Source organism: Dendrobates tinctorius, unplaced genomic scaffold (assembly GCF_039654945.1).
Source record: "Dendrobates tinctorius isolate UK_male_01 unplaced genomic scaffold, ASM3965494v1 ptg000126l, whole genome shotgun sequence".
NCBI lineage: Eukaryota > Metazoa > Chordata > Amphibia > Anura > Dendrobatidae > Dendrobates > Dendrobates tinctorius.
The window spans coordinates 18,939,068-18,966,768 of record NW_027361794.1 but is presented as its reverse complement, the minus strand read 5'-3'; the positions used below and the strand labels follow the sequence as shown (position 1 = coordinate 18,966,768).

The 27,701-nt window shown below is 42.7% G+C and overlaps 1 protein-coding gene and 1 long non-coding RNA gene across 3 annotated transcripts in view; one reads left to right on the top strand and one right to left on the bottom strand.

Moving 5' to 3' along the window:
• LOC141047084 (uncharacterized) overlaps positions 1 to 8,642 on the bottom strand; it is a 75,922-nt gene extending 67,280 nt beyond the window's left edge. Inside the window, exon 1 of the long non-coding RNA XR_012219748.1 lies at positions 8,585 to 8,642. This is a non-coding gene — a long non-coding RNA (uncharacterized lncRNA). The remainder of the gene's footprint in view (positions 1 to 8,584) is intronic.
• Positions 863 to 21,006, top strand: LOC141047082 (gastrula zinc finger protein XlCGF66.1-like). Of its 2 annotated transcripts, XM_073542030.1 has the most exons (5): positions 863 to 1,006; positions 1,124 to 1,303; positions 1,387 to 1,510; positions 1,594 to 1,691; positions 20,609 to 21,006. In XM_073542030.1, exons 1-5 carry the CDS (start codon positions 929 to 931, stop codon positions 20,612 to 20,614), a joined length of 486 nt encoding a protein of 161 aa, XP_073398131.1. In that variant the 5' UTR covers positions 863 to 928; the 3' UTR covers positions 20,615 to 21,006. The 2 variants fall into 2 exon arrangements, with proteins under 2 accessions (XP_073398131.1, XP_073398130.1); XM_073542029.1 differs by lacking the exon at positions 20,609 to 21,006 and having other exon boundaries at positions 1,594 to 2,323.
• Positions 21,007 to 27,701: the final 6,695 nt, after the last annotated feature.

The following is a 27,701-nucleotide window of genomic DNA, read 5'->3' as shown; positions in this document are numbered from 1 at the left end:
CGTGCAATGCTCCTCTGGGAAATGTAATATGTAAATTGCCTCTTCAGAGGAGCATTGCATGGCGAATAAGCCTCCTCACCCTGACAAGCCAGAGCTGGTATGTCACTCTGCACAAGGAGAAACCTTAGACCCCAGTCCAGAGCCTCTCCCCTAGCCAAATCAGTTCTCATACTTTGCACTAACGAGGGCCAATAGCCCGAAACACCGTGTCTGCAAATTGGGGTTCTGTTTTGGCTTTCATCTTAAGTCATATTACAAGACTCGTTGAAGGGTCGATTGTGACGTGTATGATCGCTACTACCAACAGGTGGCGCTATCGAGTACAACTCCTCTTTTTCTCTGAAGAGGCAATTTGCTTTTATAAAAGCCTCAATCTTCTGTGTGTGAATCAGACCTGAGATCTAACGTGATAGAAGATTACAGTGCGGGGAAGACGGGAAACCTTCATATAGACGGCCGATGGGGATGGAGTCAGTGACGGACTCTGGCCAAATATGTTCCTAGAGCCGTAGTAGAAGATGAAGATGTCGTCCTCATCATGAAGTAGTTATTTCTCCTGTCCCGTGTAATGAATATCTCCTGCAGTATTGCTAATGCCGATTCCAGTGTCGGTAATGAGACGAGAATTAGCGTTATGGAAGATGAGTCTATAAGAAACGTATTCAGCTGCCGACTCCGAGGAAGAAACTGCTTGTTGTCTGTGGCCTAAATATATAGGTTTTATTAGTAGATGTAAAGAAGGAAACTAAATACTGTAAAATAATAAATCTCCTCATATGTTTCCCTTATTATCTCCAGTAATTGTATTATTACACAGGATTTTTATGATGTTACATCGGCTCATCTTCTCATTCAGGTCTCTACAATATCGGATCCTCTCAGTGAAGATCTTCTACATAAGAGAATTTTCCTGATTTACTCCTGAAGGATGGATGTGGACAGAGACAAGATGGCGGAGAGGATATTACACCTCACCCTAGAGATCCTCTTCCGCCTTACTGGAGAGGTGAGAGATTCTGATGACGTCACATTACATCATTCTTTTCTATTGGACAGAACTGGAGAGGTGAGGACTCTGGGAATGTCTGTAGTGAGATTTATTAATGTGTCTCTCCATAACCAGGATTACACAGTAGTGAAGAAGACCTCTAGTGAGCGCTGTCAGGACCCTGTGTCTGAGGGATGGGGAAGACCCCTGAGCCCAATCACCGGGCCTCCAACTCACCACCCGATACATGAGGACATCAATGACCAGAAGATCCTAGCACTCATCTACAAGATGATTGAGCTGCTGACTGGAGAGGTGACACTGCAGGGAATGCTGGGACATTATACAGTAAAGCTATGAAGGGATCGGGGGGATGACGGTATCATTGTATGTGTCAGGTTCCTATAAGGTGTCAGGAAGTCGCCGTCTATTTCTCCATGGAGGAGTGGGAGTATTTAGAAGAACACAAAGATCTGTACAAGGACGTCATGATGGAGGTTCCCCAGCAGCTCACATCACCAGGTAATAGACAGGACTAAATACACATGACCTATAATTATCTGTATGTGAAGAATGAATTCAGTCCCTGTATGTGTTTCCTCCAGATCTATCCAGTAAGAGGACAACACCAGAGAGATGTCCCCGTCCTCTTCTTCCACTGGACTGTAAACAAGAAGAAACTAATGTTCCTCAGGATCATCAGGTAGATGGAGAGAAGGTGTCATGAGATCTCACCTATGATGTGTAGGTGGCTGTGAATATCTTGTGCTCGGTCTTGTTTTATCCACCAGTATTATATATTTTTTCTTGTGTAATGAGAACGGTGGAGATGGCAGGATTAGAGCTGATCATAGATGTGACTTCTCCATCTGTGACTTCTCCATCTGTGACTTTTACACTTGTATCCCAGCTTGGTGACACTGTTGCTTCCTCTAGTACAGACAATTGTTTGCATAAATCTTGTTTGTCTAAAGGTACTGTCACACTTAGCGATGTACCAGCGATCCCGACCAGCGATATGACGCGGTCAGGATCGCTGGTACATCGCTAAGTGGTCGCTAGTGAGCTGCCACATAGGCAGATCTCACTAGCGACATCGCTGGGGACGGGGATCGCTACTTACCTGTCACACCAGGCGATCCTGCGTCCTCCCGCCCGGCTCCACGCGTCGCTCGTCGTCACAGCAGGAAGCGCCACAGGAAGCTGACGACGAGAAACAGTCCTGAACGTTCTCGCGCGATCAGCGATAAGCAGCGGGGGAGCCGGTCGCTGGTAAGTATCAGACACAGAGATATCGCTAGCAATATCGCTATAACGTCACTAGTTATAGCGATATTGCTAGCGATATCTCTTAGTGTGACATGCCCTTAAGATAAGGAGTCCTACCTTACCTTAATTCCCTTTAATTCCCAGGGAAAGGTTCCATACTGTTTAGCTCAGAACAAGTGGCCAACTTAAAGACATCATCCTGCTGCTCTCCATAGTGAAGTCTTATCCCTTTAACCCCTCCTCGATATGCTATGGAAGCTGCATTCCCGCAGAGCGCCATATATGTAGAGCGCCGCTATTTCCAGTCACCGCACTGCATCGCAATGGGTAATTCCTAGTACATTCGAGACGCGTATGTTGCATTGTTGGTGACGTCCGTTTTTCTTTTGCAAAAAAAGAATTATTTGCATAGATACAATTTTTAGGTAGTGCATTACAGGAACATACTGTACGTTGCATTGTTAGTGACGTCCATTTCTCTTTTGCAAAACAAAAAATAGCGTTGGGTGAATTTACAGGGAGGGCATTAGTGTAGTGAAAGTCTCTAATTTATTTTAGACAAACTTTTTTTGTTACATCTGATTTTTCTTTTCATTTTTTTCTTCTACTTTTCTCTCTCTACTTCTTATAATATACAGTATTAGACAAGCCCCATACATTACACATGTAAAAGCACCACTTACATAAACATTTCTGGGGTTTTGAAAAATAAAATAAAAATGGCTTATTCGTCAAGAAGACACTATTCACCAGAGGAGGCATACCCTTCCTTGCCTCTGACACGGATTCAGGCAGTGGGGAATATTCCACATGCCTCTATTCATCATCCTCCTCCTCATCTAGTGAGGAAGGACCCCCAGCAAGGCACCCTAGTACACAAGCAACCCCTGCAGCAATCACTCCCATATACATTGCCCGAAATTCCGGATTTCATCATCAGCTCAGGAATCCAGTTTGATGTTACAGGCCTCACTGACATTGACTTCTTCAAATTTTTTTTCAACGAGGAAATAATAAATCTTATGGTGGCCCAGACAAACTTGTATGGCGATCAATTTTTCATCCAAAATTCCACATCATCATACATCAGATGGACCGTCGTAAATGCAGCAGACATTATGAAATTTTGGGGAATTTTGCTGCATATGGGCATAATCAGAAAACCAGAGCTTTGACATTACTGGAGTACTGATATTCTCTACAGCACACCTGTATTCTGTATGGCCATGACAAGGACATGATTTGCAGGGATCCAAAACTTTGCATTATAATGATAAGGCGCAATCAGTGGCGTAGCAACTGTTTGTGGCGCCCGGGGCGGTCGAAAAATTTGCCGCCCCTTTGGTCGCTGATAATCCGGAAGAATCCGAAGAGCCCACACTACACTCAAAGATCTAATTTTTAGTCTACTACTAACTCTGCTGTTATTATTTCTAAATTTCTAGACTTTCATCTTCTTGCAGTTCTCTCTCTCTATATATATATGTGTATGTATTAGCGTGATGACCCTACTGAACCTCCACCACTGCCCTGCCGAGAGCTGCACCATAAAACAGTGTAAGGAGACCCACGTGTCTTCCCCCTGCACAGACCCACAGTACACCCCCTACAGAGCCCTCATGTTCTCCCCTTGCACAGCCCCCCTCCCCCGTGTACCCCCCTGCACAGCCTCCCCATGTACCCCCCAGCACAGCCCCCCATGTCCTCCCCTGCACAGCCCCCCATGTCCTCCCCTACACAGCTTCCCCATGTACCCCCCTGCACAGTCCCCCATGTCCCTCCTACAGAGCCCCCCCATGTCCTCCCCTGCACAGCCCCCCATGTCCTCCCCCTACAGAGCCCCCTCATGTCCTCTCCCTACAGAGCCCCCCCATGTCCTCCCCCTACAGAGCCCCCTCATGTCCTCTCCCTACAGAGCCCCCCCATGTCCTCCCCCTACAGAGCCCCCTCATGTCCTCTCCCTACAGAGCCCCCCATGTCCTCCTCTGCACAGCCCCCCATGTCCTCTCCCTACAGAGCCCCTCCATGTCCTCCTCTGCACAGCCCCCCATGTCCTCTCCCTACAGAGCCCCCCCATGTCCTCCTCTGCACAGCCCCCCATGTCCTCTCCCTACAGAGCCCCCCCATGTCCTCCTCTGCACAGCCCCCCATGTCCTCTCCCTACAGAGCCCCCCATGTCCTCCTCTGCACAGCCCCCCATGTCCTCTCCCTACAGAGCCCCCCCATGTCCTCCTCTGCACAGCCCCCCATGTCCTCTCCCTACAGAGCCCCCCATGTCCTCCTCTGCACAGCCCCCCATGTCCTCTCCCTACAGAGCCCTCCATGTCCTCCTCTGCACAGCCCCCCATGTCCTCTCCCTACAGAGCCCCCCATGTCCTCCTCTGCACAGCCCCCCATGTCCTCTCCCTACAGAGCCCCCCATGTCCTCCTCTGCACAGCCCCCATGTCCTCTCCCTACAGAGCCCCCCATGTCCTCCTCTGCACAGCCCCCCATGTCCTCTCCCTACAGAGCCCCCCCATGTCCTCCTCTGCACAGCCCCCCATGTCCTCTCCCTACAGAGCCCCCCCATGTCCTCCTCTGCACAGCCCCCATGTCCTCTCCCTACAGAGCCCCCCCATGTCCTCCTCTGCACAGCCCCCATGTCCTCTCCCTACAGAGCCCAACTCTTTTGCATAATATCAGCTTTATGAAGATGTAGGCAATCCAACTCCAAGGATTAGGGAGCCTCAACTTTAGAATTAGTAAATGGGGGAGAGGGAGTAATTACCTAGATGCCGCCCCCTGTAGTATAACATTACATGATGGAATGAAATTCAAGGGGCAATCACATACCGCGGTGTCTCCCTCCCCTCACAGATATCCCGGGCAGGCTGGGCAGCGCTTCCCGCCGTCCCCCTCACTCACCGGCTCCTGTGTCCCGGGATCCGCTCCTCCTGCGTCACCTCAGCCACACGCCACGTGTTCTTCTGGCAGCTCCGACCGAACAACCAGCCCCGAGCGGCCAACACCTCCGCCCAGCACCGGCTCAGGAGCGGAAAGCAGCCGGGGCTCCGAGTCCAGCAAGGCAGTGGCGTAGAAGGTAGAAAGCGCCTGCACTGTGCCTCCGCGGAGTCCGCGCTGTTCTCCCAGTCAGAGGAGAGGAATTGAATTGCTGCTGCCGCGCCGCCCCCACACACGTGCCGCCTGGGGCGTACCGCCCCCCCCGCCCCCCCCACGCTACGCCACTGGGCGCAATGTCCTCCCGGAGACGACCAAAACTTTGATCGTCTATATAAAATTCGGCCAATAGTTGAACACTTCAGCAGAAAATTTGCTGAGGGGTACAACCTCCAAAGGGACATTGCTATTGATGAATCTCTGGTTCATTTCAATGGGAGGCTAAATTTCTGACAACACCTGCCCAGTAAGAGGGCCAGATACAGAATTAACCTGTACAAACTGTACGAGAGGATACACACAACAATTTAGGGTCTACGAGGAGAAGGACACCCCAATTGAACCCCTGAATGCCGCCCTGTCCTGGAGGTGAGAGGGAAAATTGTGTGGGAATTGCTGCACCCTATGCTGATTAAGAGTTATCACCGCTATACTGATAACTTTTACAGCAGCATCCCACTTTTCAAGACCTTTCTGTTAGAAGAACAAGTTGCATGTAGCACAGTGCGGAAAAAGTCAGAGGACTCCCTAAGCCACTAATTGGACGATTGCTGAGAAAGGGGCACAGCATAGCCCAGTGCAGCGACAACATAATGGTGATCAAGTATAAGGACAAATGGGATCTTCTTATCCTGACCACCATACACTGTGACAACAGCTCCCTTGTCACCGTTTGTGTTATCACAACACAAGTCCCAAAGCCAGATTGTTTGATGGATCGCAATTGGTACATGGGGTGTAGATCTCTCAGATCCCTCAAACCATACAGTGCCATGTGAAAAGCTAAAGTATGGTACAAAAATTAGCAGCGCACATTGTACAGATGGCGCTGTACAATGCTTTTGTGCTGTTCTGATCTGTAGGCAATACGGAGACCTTCCTTCAGTTTCAGGAGGTAGTCATTAAGGCCCTAATGTTTGGCATTCAGGAATGTGAGGATCCCAGTACTTCTGAAACTGATAGTGCCCGTATTGTCGCAGGACAACATTTTTCGGGACAAGTTCCCCAAACAGCAAATCAAGGAAGATCACAGAAACGGTGCAGAGTATGCTCCAAGAAGGGAATCCGAAGGGACACAATTTACCATGGTGAATCTCGCCTTGAGACCCTGGTCTTTGAATTAAGGATTGGTTCAAAGCATACCACATGTCCACAAATTAATAAAATTAGTTTTTATACTGTTGACACAACACACTTTTATAATCTGATGTACTCTACACACCTTACACAAAACACCACATTATAAATTCATACACCAGTAAAACCAAAAGCATTATAATCATTGTTATAAAATTATACCTTCAGATAAATTCCTCGAAGGGTGCAGTTTCCAAAAATTGGGTCACTTGAGGGGGATTTCCACTCTTTAGGCACATCAGGGGCTCTGCAAATGCAACATTACGCCCACAGACCATTCCATCAAAGTCTGAATTCCAAAATGTCACTCCTTCCCTCCTGAGCCCCGACCTGTGCCCAAACAGTGGTTTTCCTACACATATGGGGTATCGGGGTACTCAGGAGAAATTGCATAATAACTATTGTGGTTCATTTCTCTTGATATCCTTGTGAAACTAAAAAATCAGGGCTAAAAGATAATTTTTGTGAAAAAAAGTGTTTATTTTCACGCCTCTACGTTATAAACTTCTGTGAAGCACTTGGGGGTTCAAAGTGCTCTCCACACATCTAGATAAGTTCTTTGAGGGGTCTAATTTCCTAAATGGGGTCACTTGTGGGGTCACTGTTTAGGCACATCAGGGGCTATTCAAATGCAACATGGTGTCATCTCTGAATTTCACCTAATTTTGCATTGAAAAAATCAAACGGTGCTCCTTCCCTTCCGAGACCTGCCTTGTGCCCAAATAATGGTTCTCCCCCACACGAGTTATCGGCATACTGAGGAGAAATTGCACAACAACAATGGTGTGGTCCATTTTCTCCTGTTACCCTTCTGAAAATGAAACAAATTGGGGCTTAAAGATCATTTTTGTGACTAAAGAGTTTAAATGTTCAATTTTTCCTTCCATGTTGCTTCAGTTCCTGTGAAGCACCTGAATAGTTAATAAACTTCTTGAATGTAGTTTTGAGCACCTTGAGGGGTGCAGTTTTTAGAATAGTGTCACTTTAGGGAATTTTCTGTTATATAGACCCCTCAAAGTAACTTCAAATGTGAGGTGGTTCCTAAAAAAATGGTTTTGTAAATTTATAAAAATGAGAAATCGATGGTCAACTTTAAACCCTTATAACTTCCTAACAGAAGAAAATTATGTTTCAAAAATTGTGTTGGCATAAAGTAGATATATGGGAAATGTTATTTATTAACTACTTTATGTGACTTGACTCAGATTTAAGGGCATAAAAATTAAAAGCTTGAAAATTTCAAATTTTCACCTACTTATCAATTTTTCACTAATAAACATAGTCATATCAAAGAAATTTTACCACCATCATGAAGTACAATATGTCATGAAAAAACTTCTCAGAATCAACGGGATCCATTGAAGGTTCCAGAGTTATTACCTCATAAAGTGACAGTGGTCAGAATTGAAAATATTGGCCTTGTCAGGAAGGTGAAAACAGGCTTCTGGGTTAAATAAACCCTATAGGGCCACATGGAAGACACTAAAGAATACTTTATAATATTTAGGGGGCGGCAATAATCTAAGTGCTCCCTCCTATAACAACTCTCTCTGAGCTGCCTCCTGAGGACGGTGTGCCGAGCATCGCGTCACTGGGTCTCCTATACATCCGATAACGTGATGCGGCCGGACAGTCACAGTAATGTCAGGAGCCAACATGGCCACAGCATTACCGTGTATGGCGTGCAATCCCCGCATGGTTATTGGCTGGGAACTCGAGCATGGCGCTCCATCACCTGCGATAATCGAGTAACAAGCTTCTCCGAGCTCCGATGCCTGATCGAGTAGTGGAAAGCGACTCACTCATCACTAGTATCTACATTATTGTGCTGGAGCGGAGCTAGGAGAGAAAGAATCACGTGTGAGAACTTCTCTGGGCTTCTGTCCTCTCATCCTGCAGTTGTGTGTATGGGTCTAATGTGGAGCCGGGAACCAGCGAAGCCGCATTCTGTCCACACAGAGATCCCAAAAGAGTCTGAAGGGGTTAATGTCCACACCCCCCCCCCCCTTCAATAATGGGAAATATCCACATACCTCCACCCGCAGAACTGCACTCCACATATATGGCTGTTTCGTGCGCACAGGACCTGTGATGAGGTCACAGGAGGGGAGGAGTCAGGGGGTCACATGATCAGGGGCCTCAGTCTATACAGGACTCCGCTGTGCTGACAGGTATTCAGCTTTTCTGCTGGAGTTGCTCCTTTAAGAACAGGTAACGTTGCAAAAAGTAAAACAATTCCCCCCATTAAGTGATTGGATCCTTCCAGATCTGTGAAAGATCTCAGTGATATTACAGACGGGAGTTTCCATGTGCGCTTGATTCAGGGGTGATCCTGGTGCTGAATAAGCCGTGCGGCTTCCATCTTAGAGAGCGTCCACAATCCCAGACGACGTAGCGGCCGGAGCAATGTTAGTGATTGAGAGAATTTCTGAGAGCAGCAGATTAATGAAGAATGTTTTACCGGAACCTCCTGGGGCATCAAGGAAAACCCGTTTCCCATTTCCTCTTGGAATCTGAGCCATAATTGCCAAATAAACTGATCTGTGGTCATCACCATGGAGGCTTATATAATGGGACAAATGCTTGTCAGGAACACCACACTGCACTTGCTCGCTGAGCCAATGCGCGTGTCCTGAGTAAAACAAACTGTGCGCAAAGATAACTGTGGAGTGGGGCAGCAGCGGTGAAGATGTGTGCTAGACCAACAGGACCTGAAGCATGTGACTGCTGAGGGCGTGGGCTAAGCTCCAGAGAGCTAGGAGCTGAAGGAAAACTCCAAGAAGGGTAACTACCGGACAAAGTTACCAAGGGACGTAGACAGGGACGTAAACCAGATCAGGCCGGGGTCAAAGCACGACAATACCAAAGGATTAGACAGAACGGATAGTCAGGACGTAGCAATAGATCAGTAAACCAGAACGAGTAATAGACGGTACAATAGGGACAAACTGTAACAGAGTAACGATAGCCAAGCCAGGAGGTCAGAACCAGAGAAAACAATAGTACTAAAATAAAATGTGAGACAGAGAACAGAGTGAGGGGACAGACCGGGTCATACACGGGAAGCAAACAAGCAATGCAGTATACACGCACACCAGGGGGTCAGAGACACAGCCAGAATAACAGTATAGCTGACAGGGAATCCTAGTCTGGAGTATAAATACCCTCCCAGATCCAAAGGGAGGCCGGCAAAAGTTAACCCTGTGAGAACAAGACATTAACCATGTCCTATACCATGATATTACCCCCCTTTAATGGGGGGTCACTGGACTCCCAGGCTTCTCAGGGTATCTGGCATGAAAAGCCCACATCATTTGATCAGTGTGCACCAAACTGGCGGTAACTCATGACCGATCCTCAATGGAATATCCCTTCCAATGAATAAGGTACTGAAATCTCCGGCGCACCCACCGTGAATCAATGATGCGCCCTACCTCGTACTCCAGTTGACCCTCTACCAATACTGGTGGAGCCACGGATAAAGGATCTTCACTAACCGTCCCCACCACGACCCCCTCCTCCTGTCCGCAAAATGTTTGTACTTCTTCTGGGCTTTGAAGATATTCCCCTGCACCTCCCTCCAGAGGGTATTTAACCCCTTAAGCCCCAAGGGTGGTTTGCATTTTCATGACTGGGTCAATTTTTACAATTCTGACCACTATCCCTTTATGAGGTAATAACTCTGAAACGCTTCCATGGATCCTGGTGATTCTGACATTGTGACATTGTGAGGTAATAACTCTGAAACGCTTCCATGGATCCTGGTGATTCTGACATTGTGACATCTGACATTGTGAAATTTTGCAATTTTCCAAATTTGAATTTTTATGCCCTTAAATCACAGAGATACGGCACATAAAAAACTTAATAAATAACATTTCCCACATGTTTACTTTACATCAGCACAATTTTGGAACCAAAATTTTTTTGTTAGGAAGTTATAAGGGTTAAAAATTGACCAGCGATTTCTCATTTTTGCAACACCATTTTATTTTTACGGACCACATCACATTTGAAGCCACTTTGAGGGGTCTACATGATAGAAAATACCCAAAAGTGACACCATTCTAAAAACTGCACCCCTTAAGGTGCTCAAAACCAAATTCAAGAAGTTTATTAACCCTTTAGGTGTGTCACAGGAATTTTTTGAATATTTAAAAAAAAAATGAACATTTAACTTTTTTTTAAAAAAAATACTTCAGGTTCAATTTTTTTTATTTTACCAAGGGTAACAGGAAAAATTGGACTGTAAAAGTTATTGTGCAATTTGTCCTGAGTACGCTGATACCTGATATGTGGGGGGGAACCACTGTTTCGGCGCATGGCAGACCTCAGAAGGGAAGGAGCGCCGTTTGACTTTTTCAATGCAAAATTGGCTGGAATTCAGATCGGACACCATGTCGCGTTTGGAGAGCTCCTAATGTACCTAAACAGTGGAAACCCCCCACAAGTGACCCCATTTTGGAAACTAGACCCCCCCAAGGAACTTATCTAGATATGTGGTGAGAACTTTTAACCCACAAGGGCTTCACAGATGTTTATAACGTACAGCGGTACAATTAAAAAATCATATTTTTTCCACAAAAATGATCTTTTCACCCCCAATTTTTATTTTCCTGAGGGTAACAGGACCCTAAAAGCTATTGTGCAATTTGTCGTGAGTGCGCTGATACACCACATGTGGCGGTAAACCACTATTTGGGCGCATGGCAGAGCTCGGAAGGGAAGCAGCGACATTTGACGTTTTTGGCTGGAATTGAGATTGGACATCATGTCGCGATTGGAAAACCCCTGATGTACCAAAACAGTGGAAACCCCCCACAAATGACACCATTTTGGAAACTAGACCCCCCAAGGAACTTATCTAGATGTGTGGTGAGAACTTTGAACCCCCCAGTGCTTCACAGAAGTTTATAACGCCCGGGCGTGAAAATAAAAAAATTGAATTTTTTCCACAAACATGATCTTTTAGTCACCAATTTTTTAATTTTCCCAAGGGTAAAAGGAGAAGTTGGACCCCAAAAGTTGTTGTCCAATTTGTCCTGAGTACGCTGACACCCATATGTGGGAGAAAACTACTGTATGGGCACACGTCGGGGCTCAGAAGGGAAGTAGTGACGTTTTGGAATGCAGACTTTGATGGAATGGTCTGCAGGTGTCATGTTGCCTTTGGAGAGCCCCTAATGTACCTAAACAGTAGAAACCCCCCACAAGTGACCCCATTTTGGAAACTAGACCCCCTAATGAACTTATCTAGATGTGTGGTGAGCACTTTGAACCCCCAGTTCTTCATAGAAGTTTATAACGACCGGGCGTGAAACTAAAAATATCGTATTTTTTCAACAAACATCATCTTTTAGTCCCCATTTTTTTTATTTTCCCAAGGGTAACATGAGAAATTGGACCCCAAAAGTTGTTGTCCAATTTGTCCTGAGTACGCTGACACCCCATATGTGGGAGAAAACTACTGTATGGGCACACGTCGGAGCTCGGAAGGGAAGTAGTGATGTTTTGGAATGCAGACTTTCATGGAATGGTCTGCAGGTGTCATGTTGCCTTTGGAGAGCCCCTAATGTACCTAAACAGTGGAAACCCCCCACAAATGACCCCATTTTGGAACCTAGACCCCCTAAGGAACTTATCTAGATGTGTGGTGAGCACTTTGAACCCCCAAGGGCTTCACAGAAGTTTATAATGCCCTGGCATGAAAATAAAAAAATCATATTTTTTACACAAACATGATCAATTAGTCTCCAATTTTTTTATTTTCCCAAGGGTACCAAGAGAAATTGGACCCCAAAAGTTGTTGTCCAATTTGTCCTGAGTACCCTGATCCCGCATATGTGGGAGAAAACTACTGTATGGGCACACGTCGGGGCTCGGAAGGGAAGTAGTGACGTTTTGGAATGCAGACTTTGATGGATTGGTCTGCGGGTGTCATGTGCGTTTGGAGAGCCCTTGATGTACCTAAACTATTGAAACTCCCCACAAGTGACCCCATTTTGGAAACTAGACCCCCCCACGGAACTTATCTAGATGTGTGGTGAGCACTTTGAACCCCCCAGGGGGTGCTTCACAGAAATTTATAACGCCTGGGCGTGAAAATAAAAAAATCATTTTTTTCCACAAAAATGATATTTTTGCCCCCAATTTTTTATTTTCCTAAGGGTAACAGGAGAAATTGGACCCCAAAAGTTGTTTTGCAATTTGTCCTGAGTAGGCAGATACCCTATATGTGGGGGTAAAACACTGTTTGGGCGCATGGCAGAGCTTGGAAGGGAAGGAGCACCATTTGACTTTTTCAACGCAGAATTGGCTGGAATTGAGATCAGACGCCATGTTGCATTTGGAGATCCCCTGATGTGCCCAAACAGTGGAAACCCCCAATTCTAACTCCAACCCTAACCCCAACACACCCCTAACCCTAGCCCTAACCCTAACCCTAGCCCTAACCCTAGCCCTAATGGTAAAATGGAAATAAATACATTTTTTTAATTTTATTATTTTTCCCTAACTAACGGGGTGATAAAGGGGGGTTTGATTTACTATTTATGGTGGGTTTTTATGTTTTGCAGCTGTCGCACGCTAAAAGACGCTTTTTATTGTAAAAATAGTTTTTGCATCACCACATATTGAGAGCTATAATTTTTCCGTATTTTGACCCACCGAGTCATGTGGGGTCTTATTTTTTGCGGGACGAGTTGACGTTTTTATTGGTACCATTTTCAGGCGCGTGACATTTTTTGACCGCTTTTTATTCCGATTTTTGGGACGCAGAATGAACAAAAACCAGCGTTTCATGAATTTCTTTTGGGGGGTGCGTTTACACCGTTCCGCGTGCAGTAAAATTGATAAAGAGGTTTTATTCTTCGGGTCAGTACGGTTACAGCTATACCTCATTTAGGTCTTTTTTTATGTTTTGTCGGTTTTATGCAATGAAAACTATTTTATATAAAAAATAATTATTTTTGCTTCGCTTTATTCTGCGAGCTATAACTTTTTTATTTTTTTGCGGATAATGCTGTATGGTGGCTCGTTTTTGGCAGAACAAGCTGATGTTTTCAGCGATACCATGGATATTTATATGCGTCTTTTTGATCGCGCGTTATTGCACTTTTTGTTCGGTGGTATGATAATAAATCATTATTTTTTGCTTCGTTTTTTATTTTTATTTTTTAAGGGGTTCGCTAAAGGGGTTAACTAATGGGACAGTTTTATAGGGCGGGTCGTTACGGACGCGGCGATACCAAATATGTGTACTTTTATTGTTTTTTTTTATTTTCAAAAAATGAATTCATAGGGGAATATTTTATTTTTTTTACTAATTTATTTAGCGATTTTTTTAAAATTATTTTTACCCCTTTTTTTTTTTTTCTACTTTATTACATTGTCACATCACAGATCACTGTGACAGATCAGCGATCTGTCACAGGCAGTGCAGCAGACTTCCTCATGCCTGCGCTTTGCAGGCAGTGAGGAAGTCAGCTCCCTACAGGCCCCCGAAGGTCCCCTACGCCATCTTGGATCCGCGGCCTGTAGGGAAAGAGCCCCCCGCAGCAGCGCTGCACATTGCGCTGCCGTGGGGGGCTCAGGGAAGCACGGAGGGAGCTGCCGATGCTTCCCTTTAACCCCCGGTATGCCTTGATCGTGTTTGATCGCGGTGTACAAGGGGTTAACGTGTCGGGGGCAGTCCGTGACCGTCCCTGACACATTGTGCCGGGTGTCAGCTGTGATAATCAGCTGACACCCGGCCGCGATCAGCGGCGCTCACCACGTGAGCGCCGCTGATCGCTATGACGTACTATCCCGTTCCTGGGAATTAAGTCCCAGGGCACATGGACGGGATAGTACGTCTCATGGCAGAAAGGGGTTAACTGTTGCACCATCCCCTCAGCACCAAGACAACCAGAATTGATACGGGAAAATTCCCCAAACTGCAAAACAAACCCATAATTGACCTGAAAAGGAGACTTTCCAGTAGACTGATTAATACAACAGCTGAATGCAAATTCTGCCATGGGTAATACCTCACACCAGTCTTCCTGTCTGGAAGAGGCCAGACATCTCAGAATCTGCTCCAACAACTGGTTGGTGCGTTCAGTCTGTCCATTGGATTCTGGGTGATAGGCAGAGGAGACTGATAACCTGACCCCCAACTTTTTACAAAACGCTCTCCAAAACCTGGCCAAAAATTGCACACCCCTGTATGACACCACGTTCACAGGCACTCCATGCAACCGAACTATGTGCTGTGTAAACAAGCAGGCCAAGGTTTCAGCAGATGGTAACGCAGGTAACAACCACTACCCATACCACTGAGTTGCCCTTGGAAGGTGGAAGATTAGTGATAAAGTCCATGGACAGGTGTGTCCATGGTTTATCCAGAATTGGCAAAGGCACCAATTCCCCGGCCGGCCGGACCTGAGAGCTTTTAGAGTGGGCGCACACCCCACAAATATTTACAAACCTTTTGATATCAGTACCCATAGAGGACCACCAAAAACCCCTAGCCACTGCCCCCCAGGTAGCTGCGATACCAGGGTGTGCACTTAACATAGAATCATGAAATTCTTGAAGGAGTGTGGGACGGAATTGTTCGGGTACAAACAATTTGCCTGGGGGTTTATTCCTGGGAGCTTGTGCTTGTGCTTCCATAATATCTCTCTGTAACTCAGAGGAGACTTCAGCTACAACCACTCCTGGTTGAAGAATGGAGGAATCATAGAATCGTAGAGTTGGAAGGGACCTCCTGGGCCATCTGGTCCAACCCCCTGCTCAAAGCAGGATTCGCTAAATCATCCCAGTTAGATGTCTGTCCAGCCTCTGTTTGAAGACTTCCATTGAAGGAGAACTCACCACTTCTCGTGGCAGCCTGTTCCACTCATTGATCACTCTAACTGTCAAAAAGTTTTTTCTAATATCTAATCTGTGTCTCCTCCCATTCAGCTTCATCCCATTGCTTCTAGTCTTTCCTTGTGCAAATGAGAATAAAGTTGATCCTTCTACAATGTGACAGCCCTTTAGATATTTGTAGACAGCTATTAAGTCTTCTCTCAGTCTTCTCTTTTGCAAACTAAACATTCCCAAATCCTGCAACCTTTCCTCATAAGACAGGGTTTGCAGACCGGTCACCATTCTGGTCGCTCTTTTCTGAACTTGCTCCAGTTTGTTGATGTCTTTTTTAAAATGTGGTGCCCAAAATTGGACACAATATTCCAGATGAGGTCTGACCAAAGAGGAGTAGAGGGAAATAATTACTTCACGTGATCTAGACTGTATGCTTCTGTTAATACATCCTAGAATTGCATTTGCCTTTTTTGCTGCTGCATCACACTGTTGACTCATATTCAGTCTGTGATCTATTAGTATACCCAAGTCTTTTTCACATGTGCTGTCACTTAGCCCTATTCCTCCCATTCTATATATGCTTTTTTCATTTTTATTGCCCAGATGTAGTACTTTGCATTTCTCCCTGTTAAAAACCATTCTGTTAGTTGCTGCCCACTTCTCCAGTTTATTTAAATCTTTTTGAATCCTCTCTCTCTCTTCTCTAGTATTAGCTATCCCTCCTAGCTTTGTGTCATCAGCAAATTTAATCAGTTTACCCTCAATTCCTTCATCTAAATCGTTGATAAAGATGTTGAACAATACAGGGCCCAGGACAGAGCCCTGTGGTACCCCACTTGAGACATTCTTCCAACTGGATGTGCAGCCATTTACGACCACTCTTTGGGTCTGATCACTAAGCCAGTTATGAATCCACCTAACAGTTGCCTTGTCCATTCCATACTTAGTCATTTTTTCAATAAGGATTGTATGAGAGACTTTGTCAAATGCTTTGCTGAAGTCAAGATATACTATATCTACAGCATTTCCTTGATCCACCCAATCAGTAATACCATCATAGAAGGAAATTAAATTAGTCTGACATGACTTATTAGTTACAAACCCATGCTGACTCTGTTTAATCACTTCATTCTTATCCAGGTATTGACATACATGTTGTTTAATAATTTGTTCAAAGATCTTTCCTGGTATAGAAGTCAGACTCACCGGCCTATAGTTGCCTGGGTCCACCTTCTTCCCCTTTTTGAAGATAGGAACAACATTTGCTCTTCTCCAGTCTTCTGGCACTTCTCCTGTTCTCCAAGAATTTTCAAAGATTATGGAGAGGGGTTCAAAAATTTATTCTGCTATCTCCTTCAGTACTCTGGGGTGTAATTCATCTGGACCTGGAGACTTGAATACATTTAGGTTAGCTAAGTGTTTCCTCACTATCTTTCTGTTTATAGATATCCTGGATTCTTCTATTCCCTTAATAGGACAGTGAATAACAGTTGATGTTACATTTCCTTTCTGAGAGAAAACAGATGCAAAATAGGAATTTAAAAGTTCAGCCTTCTCAACATCCTGTCTTACCATTTCATCATTTTCATCCTGTAAAAATCCTATAGCATCTTTGACTTTTCTTTTACTTTTGACATATTCCCAAAATCCTTTATTATTGCTTTTGACATCTCTTGCAAGCCTCAATTCATTTTCAGCTTTAGATAATCTGATTTGTGCCTTGCAGGTTCTGCAGACAGCATTATATTCTTCTTTAGATATGCCTCCCTCTTTCCATTTTATAAACATTTTTTGCTTCCTTTTTAGCATGTGCTTAAGTTCTGTGTTCATCCATCCTGGTTTCCTTAAATGCTTCCTATTCTTCCCTCTTTTCGCAATTGTTAACAACTGTGCTTTGAGAATTTCATTTTTCAAGATTTCCCATCCTTCCTGGACATTTTTGTCTTTAAGGATATCCAGCCATTGGATCCCTCCAATTCTCTTTCTGAATCCCTTAAAATCTGCCTTTCTGAAATCTAGCCTTGACGTCTGAGTCTTCACAGGTCTTCCGCCTCTAGTTATCCAAAATTCTAAAATAGCATGGTCGCTACCTCCTAGGGTCCCAGCCACTTTTACCTCCTCAACCATTTCCTCCCTGTTTATAAGGATTAGATCCAAGGTAGCAGTTCCCCTTGTTTTCTCCTTTGAAAACAAGGAAGGAGGTTACAAACCTTTATTTACAAACCTTTTTTACAAACCTGATTTACAAACCTTTTGATATCAGTACCCATAGAGGACCACCAAAAACCCCTAGCCACTGCCCCCCAGGTAGCTGCGATACCAGGGTGTGCACTTAACATAGAATCATGAAATTCTTGAAGGAGTGTGGGACGGAATTGTTCGGGTACAAACAATTTGCCTGGGGGTTTATTCCTGGGAGCTTGTGCTTGTGCTTCCATAATATCTCTCTGTAACTCAGAGGAGACTTCAGCTACAACCACTCCTGGTTGAAGAATGGAGGAAGGAGGTTCTGGAGGGGGACACAGAATCAAAACTTCAGGATAAGGCATCCGCCTTTACATTTTTAGACCCTGGTCGGAACATGATGGTAAAGTGAAATCGAGAAAAAAAAAGTGCCCACCGAGCCTGTCTGGGGGTCAATCTCTTACTCGATAGAGGCCAGGTTTTTATGATCAGTGATGACCGTAATGGGTTGAGCGGTCCCCTCCAAAAAATGCCTCCATTCTTCGAAGGCCAATTTGACAGCTAACAATTCCCTGTTGCCGACATCATAGTTTCTCTCGGCCAAAGAGAACTTTTTAGAGAAAAAGGCACAGGGTTTGAGGTTAGTCAGGGTAGAGGGGCCTATGGACAATACTACCCCCAACCCCACCTCCGAAGCGTCGACCTCCACGATAAAAGGTCTTCACAAATCGGGTTGTACCAACACAGGGGCTGATTTAAAGCATTTCTTTAATGTAAGGAAGGAATTTTTTGCGGTCACAGACCTATTTTTTACATCTGCCCCTTTAAGAGTGAGGTCCATCAAGGGTTTCACCACCTGCGAGAACCCTTTAATGAACTTCCTATAATAGTTAGCGAAGCCCAGAAATCTCTGTTAAAAGCTCTGTCTGAGCTCCCGAAGCAGGTTGCCATAGTTAAGGTAAGGGCACATACGAAACTCACTACCAATGAAGCAAGAAGTAATGACAAGGCAGACCTCACAGCCAAGGAAGCCACAAGAAAGCCGAGGCAACATAAGACCTCTGGTGCATCTCCACTGATCATGGTAAGCACTTAGTGTCCCCAGTTAGACTTCAGTATCTTACAGGCTCTAACTCGGCAAGCCACCGGGGAGGAGAAAAAGGTCTGTTTGAAAGCTGGAGCTCGGGACCATGAAGATTTGTGGTTGGTGGGACAATGGGTATGCCTACCAAGATCCTTGTGACCCATGATGGCTCATGCGGCCCATTGCCCAACACACCTGTCCAAGAATGCCATGTGTGTTTTAGGAGATAGACAATGGATTGCCCTGGTTTCACAATGGTTGGTACTAGGTTTACACAGACATGTCTAACATATGCAAACACAATCCAGGAAGTGTAGTGAAAGTACCACAGAAACACATACCTAAGTCCCTCTACCCATTTCAACAACTGCAGATAGACGTCATACAGTTACCTAAGGTGGGAACATATGAATATGTTCTTGTGTGTGTTGAACTCTTCTCTTGGTGGCCAGAAGCTTTCCCGATGCCAAAAGCTACTGCAAGGGCCACTGCAAAGAAATTGATGTCAGAAGTCTTCTGTAAGTTCAGACTACCTGAAACCATCTCACAGATCTTCTTTACCCGACCTAGCTATAACAATTAATGACATCACACTTTCCCCAGTACCAGAAGTCCGCTGCCTTGGAGTAACCTTTGACACTGCCCTGTCCTTCAAACCGCACATCCAAGCTCTTTCTACCTCCTGTCGCCACCAGCTCAAAAATATTTCCAGAATCCGTCCTTTCCTCAACCCTCAATCTACTAAAATGCTTGTGCATGCCCTCATCATCTCCCGCCTCGACTACTGCAGCATCCTTTTCTGTGGTCTCCCTGCTAACACCCTCGCACCTCTCCAGTCCATCCTTAACTCTGCCGCCCAACTAATTCATCTCTCTCCTCGCTACTCCTCCACTTCTCCCCTCTGCAAATCTCTTCACTGGCTCCCATTCCCTCAGCGTATCCAGTTCAAATGACTAATTCTGACCTACAAGGCCATCTATAACCTGTCTCCCCCCATATGTCTCTGAACTAATCTCCCGATACCTTCCCTCACGTAACCTCCGGTCCTCCCAAGACCTCCTTCTCTCCTCCACACTTATTCGCTCCTCACCCAACCGCCTCCAAGACTTCTCCCGAATAGCCCCTATTCTCTGGAATTCTTTGCCCCAACAAGTCCGACTATCAACCACATTTGGATCCTTCAGATGGAACCTGAAAACCCACCTCTTCAAGAAAGCCTACAGCTTGCAATGACCCCGCTACCTCCTTCTCTCTCACCACTACCAGTGATATCACCTCAACCAACACCGGAACTGCTGCAACCCACCAAACTACTGTCTCCTTCCCCACCATCCTGTAGCATGTAAGCCCGAAAGGGCAGGGTCCTCTCTCCACTCTGTATCAGTCTGTCATTGTTAGTTTGCTTACTGTAAGTGATATCTGTAATTTGTATGTAACCCCTTCTCATGTACAGCACCATGGAATCAATGGTGCTATATAAATAAATAATAATAATAATAATAATAATAATAATAATAATAATAATAATAATAATAAAAAACCATAGAGTCCGACAGAGGTACCCACTTCACTGGAGAGGTAATACAAAATGCTATGTAAATGTTGGGTGTTACGCAGGCACTACACACCCCATACAGTCCCCAAGCAAGTGGTAAGGTTGAGCGGCTAAATGGTACACTTAAGTTAAAAATTCAGAAAGCAAGTGAGCAATTAGGGAAACCTTGGACAGAATGTTTGCCTTTAGCTCTCTTTTCCATTAGGTACACACCCAATAGAAAGAGAAAAATCTCCCCATTTGAGGTTTTGTTTGGGTCAGCACCGAGGCCAGGTTTGTACTTTCCACAGACATTACAACTACAGTGCGACAACTTCACCAGTTATGTCAAGAGTCTTCAAAAGAGGCTCTCACATGTGCATTAACAAGTTTTTGATTCTATTCCAGACCTAGAGAGTCAAGGAAGAACCCATTCTCTACAGCCTGGAGACTGGGTGATGGTCAAAAGACATACACGAAAGCCACTGGAGCCAAGATTTGACAGTCCATTCCAAGTCCTTCTCACTACAGTCACATCAGTAAAGCTTGAGGGTAAACCTACTTGGATCCATGCCAGCCACGGCAAGGTCCTGGAACGAAAGAGTAATGATCCTGCTCCTCATGATACTTATAGTCCTACTCCAGGAGGGACAAATGGCTCAGACAAACCAAAGTGACACTTCTGAGACAGCAGCTTATTTTAGACTGAACTTTAAGAAAAATGTGGACTGGATGAATTACATTTACTATAATCAACAGAGATTCATAAAATATGCTAGGGATGCAATAAAAGAAACAGTCGGTCAGCTAGGCCCAATTTCCTCTGAAACCGTGGCAGGACACAAGAAGAGGCAGGTTGCTGCACCCCAGCATCAGAAGACCCCTCCAAAGACTAATTAGTAAAACCATGCACACGTAGTTGAAAAACTCACCATTATAAATATGACAACATACTTCAGTTGAGAATAAGATATGATCTCCCCACCGTATGGGGAATTCGGCAGAAGAAAATAAGTGAACGTCGGACACTGGTGCTAGGCCTTTGAAGTACCTGGAAGCAGCGTCGGACTGCCCCACCGGAGAACTGAAGGGTTCTCCGGTTGGACCCTGGCATCTGGTGGGCCCTGGCACCTGCTGGCATACAGGGCCAGCAGTTGCCTAGGGCCCCCGCTGCTCCAGGGGCCCCCAGCCAGTGGTGTGTCGCACACCATGCAGCTGCTATGGGGGCCCCTGCCAGTGGAGCAGCAGCGGGTGTCAGGAGGCAGGAGCCCCTGTCCCCGCTGCTAAAGAGAAATGAATACTCACTGCATCGCGCACCCGCTGTGTGTCTGGCAGAGGGGGCAGCTCCTGACACTGAAGCCGGCTGCCGGAATCAGCGTGGGAGCGAGGAGGAGAGGTGAGTATTGTGTTTTGGTTTTTTTTATATCTCTCTCTCTCTCTCTCTGTCTCTCTATCTATCTAGATATTTATCTCTATATCAATCTATCTCTCTCTCTCTCTCTATATATATATATATATATATATATATATATATATATATCTCTATTATCTATATCTATCTATCTTTCTCTATCTCTATATCTATCTATTATCTGTCTCTATATCTATCTATCTCTATATCTATTATCTATCTCTATATCTATCTATCGATCTATCTCTATCTCTATTATCTATATCTATTATCTGTATCTATCTCTATATATCTATCTCTATTATCTATATCTATCTCTATATCTATCTATCTATCTATTATCTCTATATCTATCTCTATATCTATCTATCTATCTCTATATCTATTATCTATCTCTATATCTATCTCTATATCTATTATCTATCTCTATATCTATTATCTATCTCTATATCTATTATCTATCTCTATATCTATCTATCGATCTATCTCTATTATCTATCTCTCTCTATTATCTGTATCTATCTCTATATATCTATCTCTATTATCTATATCTATCTCTATATCTATCTATCTATCTATTATCTCTATATCTATTATCTATCTCTATATCTATCTCTATATCTATTATCTATCTCTATATCTATCTATCTCTATATCTATTATCTATCTCTATATCTATCTATCGATCTATCTCTATCTCTATTATCTATCTCTCTCTATTATCTGTATCTATCTCTATATATCTATCTCTATTATCTATATCTATCTCTATATCTATCTATCTATCTATTATCTCTATATATATTATCTATCTCTATATCTATCTCTATATCTATTATCTATCTCTATATCTATCTATCTCTATATCTATTATCTATCTCTATATCTATCTATCGATCTATCTCTATCTCTATTATCTATCTATCTCTATCTATTATCTGTATCTATCTCTATATATCTATCTCTATTATCTATATCTATCTCTATATCTATCTATCTATCTATTATCTCCATATTTATCTCTATATCTATTATCTATCTCTATATCTATCTATCTCTCTCTATTATCTATCTATCTCTATCTATTATCTATATCTATCTCTATATATCTATCTCTATTATCTATATCTCTCTCTATATCTATCTATCTATCTTTCTCTATATCTATCTATCTCTATATCTATATCTATCTATCTATCTCTATATCTATCTATTATCTCTATATCTATTCTATCTATCTATCTCTATCTATTATCTATATCTATCTATCTTTCTCTCTCTCTATCTATCGCTCTATCTCTATATCTGTCGTTCTATCTATATCTATCAATCTATATATATCTATCTCTATATCTATCTATATCTATCAATCTCTATATCTATCTATCGCTATATCTATTATCTATATATCTCTATCTATTATCTATCTCTATCTATTATCTATATCCATCTATCTCTATCTATCTTTATCTATCTCTATATCTATCTCTATATATATCTATCTATCTATTTATCTATCCATTATCGATCTCTATATCTATCTATCTCTATCGCTATATCTATTTTTCTATCTATATCTATCTATATCTATCTCTATATCTATCATCTTTATATCTATCTATATCTATCTCTCTATCTATCTCTATCTATCTAGCTCTCTATTTATCTATCTATCTATCTCTATATCTATCTCTCTCTATATCCAACTCTATATATATCACTCTATCTATCTCTATATCTATTTCTACCTATCTATCTCTCTATATCTCTCTATCTTTATATCTATCTATATCTATCTAACTCTATATCTCTATATCTATCTATCTCTATATCTATCTATCTCTATCTGTATCTATATCTATCTATCTTTCTCTATCTATCTACAGTATATCTATCTCTATATCTATCTATTATCTCTATATCTATTATCTATCTATATCTATCTCTCTATCTCTATATCTATCTATATCTATCGCTATATCTATCTATTATCTATCTATCTCTATATCTATCTATTATCTCTATATCTATTATCTATCTATCTCTATCTATTATCTCTATCTATCGCTATATCTATCTATCTATCTCTATTATCTATATCTATCTTTATCTATCTATCTGTCTATCTATCTATCTCTATATCTATTATCTCTATATCTATTATCTATCTATCTCTATATCTACCTCTATCTATTATCTATAGCTATCTATCTATTTATCTATGCATTATCTATCTATATCTATCTCTCTCTCTATCTCTATATCTGTCTTTCTATCTATATCTATCAATCTATATCTATTTATATCTATCTCTATCTTTCTATCTATATCTATCTATATCTCTATCTTTCTCTATCTATTTCTATATCTATTATCTATCTATCTCTATCTATTATCTATATCTATCTATTATCTATATCTATCTAACTATATCTATCTCTCTATCTATATATCTATCTATTTATCTATCCATTATCTATCTCTCTATCTATCTCTATCTCTATATCTATCTTTCTATCTATATCTAGCTATATCTATCTCTATATCTATCTCTATATCTATCTACATATTATCTCTATATCTATCTCTATATCTATCTATCTATCTATCTATCTCTATATCTATCTATCTCTATATCCAACTCTATATCTATCTATATATACTGTATATATATCTATCGCTCTATCTCTATCTCTATATATCTCTATCTATCTATCTATCTAACTCTATCTTTTGAATGGTGGTAAGGACCTTACACCATAGCTGATTTTGTATTCCCCTATCAGTGCCCCCTTTTGAGAACAGATGATTCTTCCCTTAACTTACAGGCAGCGTCGGACTGGAGCACCTTGGGCCCCCGGAGAAGATCATTCTTGGGGCCCACTATGTAGCTACATAGAGATAAATACAAGACCACCAATTGTGTGGTAAAGCATGCTAATATCAGGGTATAATATAAGGTAGTATACATCTTAATTATGTAGCAGGGGTTGGGGTAGCCTCCCTCATAGAATATAATGCAGCCCCCTCATAGACTATAGCCCTCTCATAGGGTATAATGCTGCCCCCTCATAGGGTATAATGTTATATAGATATAGAGTTAGATGTAGAAATAGATAGATAGATAGATGGATAGATAGATAATAGATAGAGATACATGGATAGATAGATAGATATATCTATCTATCTCTATATCTATCTACATATTATCTCTATATCTATCTCTATATCTATCTATCTCTATATCTATCTATCTCTATATCCAACTCTATATCTATCTATATATACTGTATATATATCTATCGCTCTATCTCTATCTATCTCTATATATCTCTATCTATCTAACTCTATCTATCTCTGTATCTATCTATCTATCTTTATATCTATCTCTATAGCTATCTATTATCTCTATATCTCTCTATATCTATCTCTATATTTATCTATTATCTCTATATCTATCTCTATATCTATCTATTATCTCTATATCTATCTCTATATCTATTATCTATCTCTATCTATATAAAGATATATATTTTTTGTATATCTATCTCTATCTATCTATCTATCTATCCATTATCTATCTATCTATCTATCTATCCATCTATCTCTATCTATCTATCCATTATCTATCTATCCATCTATCTATCCATCTATCTATCTATCTATTTCTACATCTATCTCTAACTCTATCTCTGTATCTATCTATCTTTATATCTATCTCTATAGCTATCTATTATCTCTATATCTCTCTATATCTATCTATATTTATCTATTATCTCTATATCTATCTCTATATCTATCTATTATCTCTATATCTATCTCTATATCTATCTTTATATCTATCTCTCTATCTATCTATATAAAGATATATATATTTTTTGTATATCTATCTATCTCTATCTCTCGCTCTCTCTCTCTATCTATCTATCTATCCATGTATCTCTATCTATCTATCCATTATCTATCTATCCATCTATCTATCTATCTATTTCTACATCTAACTCTATATCTATATAACATTATACCCTATGAGGGGGCAGCATTATACCCTATGAGAGGGCTATAGTCTATGAGGGGGCTGCATTATATTCTATGAGGGAGGCTACCCCAACCCCTGCTACTTAATTAAGATGTATACTACCTTATATTATACCCTGATATTAGCATGCTTTACCACACAATTGGTGGTCTTGTATTTATCTCTATGTAGCTACATAGTGGGCCCCAAGAATGATCTCCGGGGGCCCAAGGTGCTCCAGTCCGACGCTGCCTGTAAGTTAAGGGAAGAATCATCTGTTCTCAAAAGGGGGCACTGATAGGGGAATACAAAATCAGCTATGGTGTAAGGTCCTTACCACTATTCAAAAGACCCTCTGGGGTTAATTATTAAATATAGATTAGCGAGTTCCCCAAATCTGAATAAAACATAACCTTTAATAAACCATTAAAAAGACAGAACACACAGAAACATTGCATAAAGTGCTCATGCAAACCAGTGCTCATTTAAAAATGATTGATGACAGACAAGCAATCCCAGCAACCCTTCAGACATAATTCGCCGGGAATGTGGTCCAACCAGGTGAAATGAAAAAAGGATAGGGAAAGCACGTAGGGATGTATGATAATTTCCTAAACTCCCTGTCATGCCCCTGTATTGCTACTGTCCTGACAAGGACAGGCCCCAAGTGGACCCTACTATGGGCACCCCCAATGATAAAGGGTTAGATATGGAGCGCCCGTCAGGGCCGTGGGGTACTTGGTAACGGGCCGCTACTTAAAGGGGCAGTGTCACAGCAGCATTGACCTGGTCCGTGGCCCTGGGCGTCCAATAAAAGGGGTATATTTACAAGGGATGAAAAATAGTTTTTGTAATAAGTATTCGTGACGTCACCTGTGGTATCTGATCAGCAGTGACCAGCGCTGCAGTGCAGATCCGCTGAGACAGATGGTGATGCAGCAGAGTTGGAATAGCTCTCCACAGGCAGAGCTGTTGTCCCAGGGCAGATGAAAGATGTTGAGGAAGATGGTGATGTAGTATTTAGCAAGAGATGTAGCAGTGCTGAGAAGGTGTTGCAGAAAGAATTAAAAGAACATAACAGGGTGAAGCTTCCATTACCTTTTACTGTGCTTTGTAGGTACAGTCCATGGCTCAAGTTACAGTTGCTACAGGAGTCGGTCAGCCTGAAAGCAATTTAGGAATCTGTCTATACAGGTGGGTTGTGAGGTCTCCTCTCTAGCGCTATTCTCTGAGCTACTTGCTGTTGTAAACTCCACTCAAGTTCCTCTTTCTGTCTGTTACTTAGAACTCCACTCGCATGACAGGCAGCTGTAGCCTCCTTCAGGAATCACCTCTATCATGTCTCCGGCTCACACATTGCTGCTGTGTCGTCGAGTCTCAGTTGGGAACAGAGGATCTGCACTCTCTTGTCCTCCGGTTTCTGCTGTGGGACCATTACCATCCACACAGCCTCGGACTCCGGCATCTGGTCTCTCGCCTTCAAGTCTGGGGATGAGCTCTGCTATGCCCTTGTCCCCAGCTCTTTCTCCCACATCCTCTCGCTTCCCCTATTCAGGCTCAACTACAGTGGGGAAAAAAAGTATTTAGTCAGTCAGCAATAGTGCAAGTTCCACCACTTAAAAAGATGAGAGGCGTCTGTAATTTACACCATAGGTAGACCTCAACTATGGGAGACAAACTGAGAGAAAAAAAATCCAGAAAATCACATTGTCTGTTTTTTTTTTCATTTTATTTGCATATTATGGTGGAAAATGAGTATTTGGTCAGAAACAAGCAATCAAGATTTCTGGCTCTCACAGACCTGTAACTTCTTCTTTAAGAATCTCCTCTTTCCTCCACTCATTACCTGTAGTAATGGCACCTGTTTAAACTTGTTATCAGTATAAAAAGACACCTGTGCACACCCTCAAACAGTCTGACTCCAAACTCCACTATGGTGAAGACCAAAGAGCTGTCAAAGGACACCAGAAACAAAATTGTAGCCCTGCACCAGGCTGGGAAGACTGAATCTGCAATAGCCAACCAGCTTGGAGTGAAGAAATCAACTGTGGGAGCAATAATTAGAAAATGGA